Below are 6,059 nucleotides of genomic sequence, written 5' to 3' on the forward strand. Positions count from 1 at the left end.
CATATAGATTTATTAGCTGGTCTATTTATTTTGTGCATTTATATATTTTTATTTTGTCATAATTTAATGTCATGATGTTGAATTGCTGAAACTGTTTCCATGTCCAGTAAAGTGTTCAGGTTAAAATAAAATAGTTATAAAATCAAATTTAAAATGTTCAGATTTATAGAGGCAGAGGGGGAGACTATGCAATCAGGAATCAAAAAGGCCTATTATTCTCAAAGGATTTTTACTTCTAGTCCTTCAGATTGTCATCTCATCACAATCTCAAGCTCTTTTTTCTACTTATCGAACAGAATTATCACAGGATCACCTGTCTGTGATATTAACTCAGAATTATAAGTATTAAAATGCTTAATGCCAGTGGTCATGCCCACCAGAATATTTCAGAAACACTTGCAAGCGTAAAAAGCAACTGCATGTCAGAGAATTAAGATTTTTATCCCATAATAATAGGATTGCATAATATTTATATAGTAATGACAACAAATATTCCTTTTAGCTGTCAACAGACAATTCTTTAGGCAAATCAATACTCTGAGCCACCCTTATCTTACAGTCTTTCACATTTACCTTTTTGCTTTTTGCGAATTTTCTCAACAAGTGAACGAATCTGTACATATTCTTCCCATTCCTTACCAGGACCTGGGGTAGGACTGCTGCATTCTGGAAATAAAAATGCCAAATAAAAATGTTTTAATAAAGAGAGTGTGTGTGTATATATATATTTATATTTTAACATCAGAGAAAAGGTCATGCTTTCACAGCAACTTTAACTGAACCTTAGTATTACTTGTCCTTCAAACATGTTTACATGGGAAACACTATAATCTCCATTGTTATAAATATCCCATTCTTTGAACTGTAATTATTAGACACTTTTAAAATTTTCACAGTATAACTTGCCTCAAGTTATTTTATTTTCTTTTTTTTTCTTAATATTCTTTCAGATTTAAGAAATTTCAAATGTTTAAAAAGCTAGGAAGAAAAAAAGGTAAGCAACCAGACCATTAAGTAGATAGTCTCTCAGATAAGACAAACAAACAAAAAAAAGTCTCTGTTTTCAATAATCCAAGCAAAACACTCTGTTTACATTAGCCTGCTTGCCCTCATTCTTGCTGTAATGAAAGCAGATGATAAGAGCACAGAGCTTACCTTAAGTAATTGAGAAATTTGCTGGTACATATATTTGACCTGCCTAGTCAATATTGTTTTCATAGATGCATGTGTACTGGAAGGCCAAGCAAAGGAATACTTAGGCAAGCTTTAGCTTTAGATTATATCCACAGCATCTCTGACAACATTCTAAATGCCAGTGTGTGGATTTCTTGATCTAAGCTGCATAAATCCAAGTGGACAGCTGAAGATTACCTTGCTCAACTGATATGAAAAATCTTTGTGTTTAATAAAATATGGAAGCTTGACAAAAAGAACAGCTGATACTCGTCTTTGCTTAGAAAATTAGATCTACGTTTTATTTTTGGTAGCAAAGCAGAGGCCAATTGTAGCATAAGCATCAAACTGCTCTGCCAACTCCTTGTCTCTTCTTTGTGAGCAATGCTAAAGAAGAATTCTAATTTTTCTAATGCAACATTTAGATGTGTCCAGGATATGAAAATTTGGACTTGTGTTTCAACAAGAAGTGTAGCTCAGCACGGTTACTAATGACAGTAGAAAAAGTGAACAGTATTTTAGCATCATCGTATGAAATTATGCTCTGCTTTTCATATTTACTAGAAATAATGGATAAGTTCCAAGTTCCTCAACAAGTGAAACAACTTTTGGTCTATACACAGGAACTAAGCACTACAAAAAGTTTCCAATCAACAACAAAATTTTTACTTAAGCAACAAAAATATCAGTGCAATTGAACTGAGTTGTATTGCTGCTTTCCACAGTTAATTTCTCTACTCTGATATCACTTCAAAGTATTGTTCAAATGATAAATAGAAACAGTGCAATTCTTGACATTTACAAGAAAAACATTTTTGACAAAGCTTCAATGTCAAGTTATCTAGAGTAGGGTTTTTTTAATCTAATCTCCCCCAGTGTTTATGCATGTGTTGAGATGTAAAGCCAAAAGCTGCCAGAAAGATGGTATGTCCAATACATACACATATAAATAAGCCAATAACAGTATATACTGAGATAGATACTATAAGATACATACTATACTATCTTAAGCAGGCTGAAATAGCAAGCTTGGCCACTTACAGGAAATTAATAGAATTCACTGGCTTCAACAAGAGAACGTTTTTGAGTGGCCTGCACACCACCCCTTTTCCCAGAGAGGCATAAAAACGAAACTTACTTTGCAATAACTCACTAATTAGATTCAACATTTCCTTTGGAGATACTGTCGCTGTGGCTCCTGTACCTGACTTCTGAGTTTTTACTCGGCTCTTCTTCCCCATCTTCCAACTAAAACAGATTAAGAAGCACACTGTCACCAACTATTAAGAAACAAAATACAATAATGATGAATGGACAAGATCTTCTCTTATTAGTCACTTAAAAAAAAAGAGGATGAGGAGTTGTTTCTGGCACATATATACGTGCAAGTACTATTTGCATGGCCTGAATGTAAGACAACCATACAGTGCAATCTGAAACAATATTTCATGTAGTTGCACATTAATTACCTCAGGGTAATTAGAAACTAGAAATCTTAGAGAGAAAAAAAACATTCAGATCACTTGCAAATTCATTAGTTGTGAACAAATATTATGGATACTGAAGTATCCATGCTATATAAAACCAGGTTATTTTACCTCATCAGCTCCACTGCAGACATCAGCTGAATTAGTATTTGTGACTGCACTAAAGTAGTAATTCAAAATGAATAGAAAATTAGTATTCAATTTCAAAATAAAAATCAAAATATCATATGTATATCTTTACAGCAGCTTCTTGTGGTTCAAGATAACTAGTTAAAGAAAATTTATTTTCAGTTACCACAATAAATGGAACATCATCCTAGGCTGGTTTTCCAATATTCAGAGCCCTTTATTTCATGGAGGACTTAAATCACACAACATCTACTGGAAGGGCAGCATAGCAGGGCATGAAATATCCAGGGAATTTCTCGCATGCACTAGGAGCAATTTTTGATGCTGGCACTGAACAGGCTCCTAGAGGAGGGTTTGTGCAGGATCTGGAACTCATGAATAAGGTAGAACTGCTCATGCATATGACGGCCAACAGCAGCCTCGGATGCAGTAATTGTGAAATGGTAGTGTAAGACCTTGAGGAAAGAAAGGAAGGAAAGAAGCAAACTAAAGGCTCTGGACTCACAACAGTGGAGTTGGGGCTTGCTCAGGGAATAGTAAGCAGAATGCCCTGGGAAGCTATAAAGGAGCCCATGACAGCCAGTCATCTTCCTGAACTCTCTTCTCGGAGCACAAAAACAAACCTTCCCAACACACAAGAAAATCAGCAGGCACAGCAGGAGGCCAGCTGACTGTACATGGGACTCCTCACTGACTGAGCTCAAATGAAACAGAAACATATGTAAAGTGGAAGCAGGGACAGGCAACTGGAGGAGAATATAGATGCGCTGTCTGGGCAAGCAAAGACTGAATTAGGGAGGCCAAAGCTTGTCTGGAGTTGATATTGAAGAGAGATGTGAAAGGCAAGAAGAAATGCTTCTACAGGTACACCATCAGCAAAAGACAAATCGGGGAAAGTGTAATTCAGCTGCTAAATGCAGCAACCTAGTGATGAAAGGTACAGAAAAAGCTGAGGTACCCAATACCTTGGGCATGGTCTTTACCAGCAAGGTCTGCTATTAGGCTTCCCAGGTTTCCGCATCTAGTAGCAAACCTTGAGGGAGAGGAGCTATCAAGTTAAAGGCTATTTAGGTAAGCTGGACCTACACAAGTACGTAGGACCAGATGGGAAACATTCAAGGTACTGAGAATGCTAGCTGATGTCACTGCAGGGCTGCTGGCTATCATCTTTGAAAAGTCATGGTGATTGCCTATGACAGGAAACAGGTAACTTAAAAAACAAACAAACAAAACCCAACAGAAAAGCAAGGTGGGGGCAGGAGGGGATAGTGAATGCAGGGAACTAGATAGTAGTCAGTCTCACCTCATTTGCTGTAGAAAACATAGAGCAAGTCCTAAAGTGAAGCTATTTCCAGGCATGATGGACGTGAATGTGACTGGGATCAGACAACAGACTTCTAAAGGCAAACCATATACAACCAACCTGACTGCCTTCTGAAGAATAAGTGGCTCTGTTGACCAGGGAGAATCAGTGGTTGCCAGTTGCTTTGACTTAAGCAAGGCTTTTAACACTGTCTTCCATAGCATCCTGGTTGTCAAACTGAGGAGACATGGACTGAATAGGTAGACAAAAAATTCCTTGGACCATGAGGTTCAAAGAGTTGTGGTCAATAATTGTAAGTCTAACTGCCAACTGGTTAGGCACAGTATTCCTCAGTGGTCAGTACTGGTCGACACCTTCATCAGATTTGGACGTTAGGACAGAAAGCATCTGCAGCAAATTTACAGATGATATAAAAGAGAGAAAGCAGTCAACATGTTGGAAGGCAGGGCCACCATTCAGAGGGACCTCAACAAACTGGAGGAAGTGGTCAACAGGAACTTTATAAAGTTAAACAAAGGCAAATGTAAAGTGTCCTGCATTTGGGAAGGAAAAAACCCTATACAGCATTACAGCTGCAGACTGGACAGGCAGCAGCTCTGCAGAAAAGGACTTGGAGACTCTGCAGACAGCAAGTTGAACATAAGCCAGCAGTGCACCCTTAAAGCAATGAAAACTAACCGTAGTTTGAGCTGCATAAGCAAGAGCATAAACAGCACGTCAAGGGAATTAATTATTCCCTTCTGCTTGGCACTGGTGAAGCCACATTTAGAGTGCTGTACAGTTTTGGGCCATGCAGCACAGGAGGTACTGGCAAACTGGAGCACGTCCAGAGGAAGGCCTTTAAAATAGCAAAAGGGCTGACACATGAGATGAAAGACATGATGAAGGAGTTGGGTTTGTTCAGTCTGGGGAAGAAAAGGAGCCCACTACTGTCTTCACCTATGTAACGGGGAGTTAATACAGAGGGTGGAGGCAGATTCTTCTCAGGCAAGCACAGCAAAAGGTCAACAGGCAACCGTCACATGATGCTGCAAAGGAAATTCCAAATAGATATAAGGAAACTCCTCACCACGAGGGTGGTTGAGCACTGGAACAGGATAGAGTTTTAACAGTATCTCCAAGAACCTTGGAGAATTTAAAAATTTGACTCAGCAAGGCCCTAAGCAACGTGATTTAACTTTGAAATTAAAGCAGAAAATTGAGCCTCTCAATCTCCAGAGGTCCCTTCCCATTCCCATCTACATTTTTCTATGATTCTACGTGTTACTGCAACTGATGTTTTCACCTCTATATGGGCAGCCTATGTTGTCTATATGATATATAATATCTTCCTGTACAGTATAGAAGATTCTATGTCCAGTCACTTCGCAGTGAGAGGGGAGTCAGACACATTCAGATAACTTCAGACATCTGAAAGATTTCAACTGCCCAAGTTATCAAGATCACCTCAGCCATAGCAGCTTTAAGTTACTCGGCAGTGTGTGATAAAATCCATAAAAATGCTAAAAATTACTGTACAGAAGTAGTACTTTGAATTCCAGGTGTTCTGAGCACTCTGTTATATAGATAAGAGGGATCCTTTTATCCTTGGTCAGTGTAGCTAGCTTACTCAAAATGAAATGTTTCCTCTCGCACTCTATCAAAAAGTTTTGTTCTTTGGCAGCTGGTATTAATATTGGAATATATTGATCAGCAGCTGAAAAGCTGCTTCTCCACACTGACCAAGGCTAAACAATTGCAATCCATATGTTAAGTAACTGTATACAACAGTTCATTTAAATACAAATGCTATACATTAAAAAAATTCTAGTGGGAAAGGTACATAAATCCATGGGCCGAGGCCAACTGTATGAGATTCAACAAGGCCAAGTGCCGGGTCCTGCACTTCGGCCACAACAACCCCATGCAGCGCTACAGGCTTGGGGAAGAGTGGCTGGAAAGCTGCC

At 38.5% G+C, this 6,059-nt stretch overlaps 1 protein-coding gene across 3 annotated transcripts in view; it reads right to left on the reverse strand.

The window, feature by feature from the left end:
- Positions 1 to 2,417, reverse strand: part of SETD3 (SET domain containing 3) — a 42,683-nt gene extending 40,266 nt beyond the window's left edge. For all 3 annotated transcript variants that reach the window (XM_009280822.1, XM_009280824.2, XM_009280823.2), the window contains exons 1-2: positions 2,312 to 2,417; positions 574 to 666 (exon numbers count right to left, since the gene is read on the reverse strand). In XM_009280822.1, coding sequence (XP_009279097.1) covers positions 574 to 666; positions 2,312 to 2,414 — 196 coding nt within the window. In that variant the 5' untranslated portion in view covers positions 2,415 to 2,417. The remainder of the gene's footprint in view (positions 1 to 573; positions 667 to 2,311) is intronic.
- Positions 2,418 to 6,059: the final 3,642 nt, after the last annotated feature.

This window comes from Aptenodytes forsteri, unplaced genomic scaffold, assembly GCF_000699145.1.
Source record: "Aptenodytes forsteri isolate BGI_AS27 unplaced genomic scaffold, ASM69914v1 Scaffold193, whole genome shotgun sequence".
Taxonomy (NCBI): domain Eukaryota; kingdom Metazoa; phylum Chordata; class Aves; order Sphenisciformes; family Spheniscidae; genus Aptenodytes; species Aptenodytes forsteri.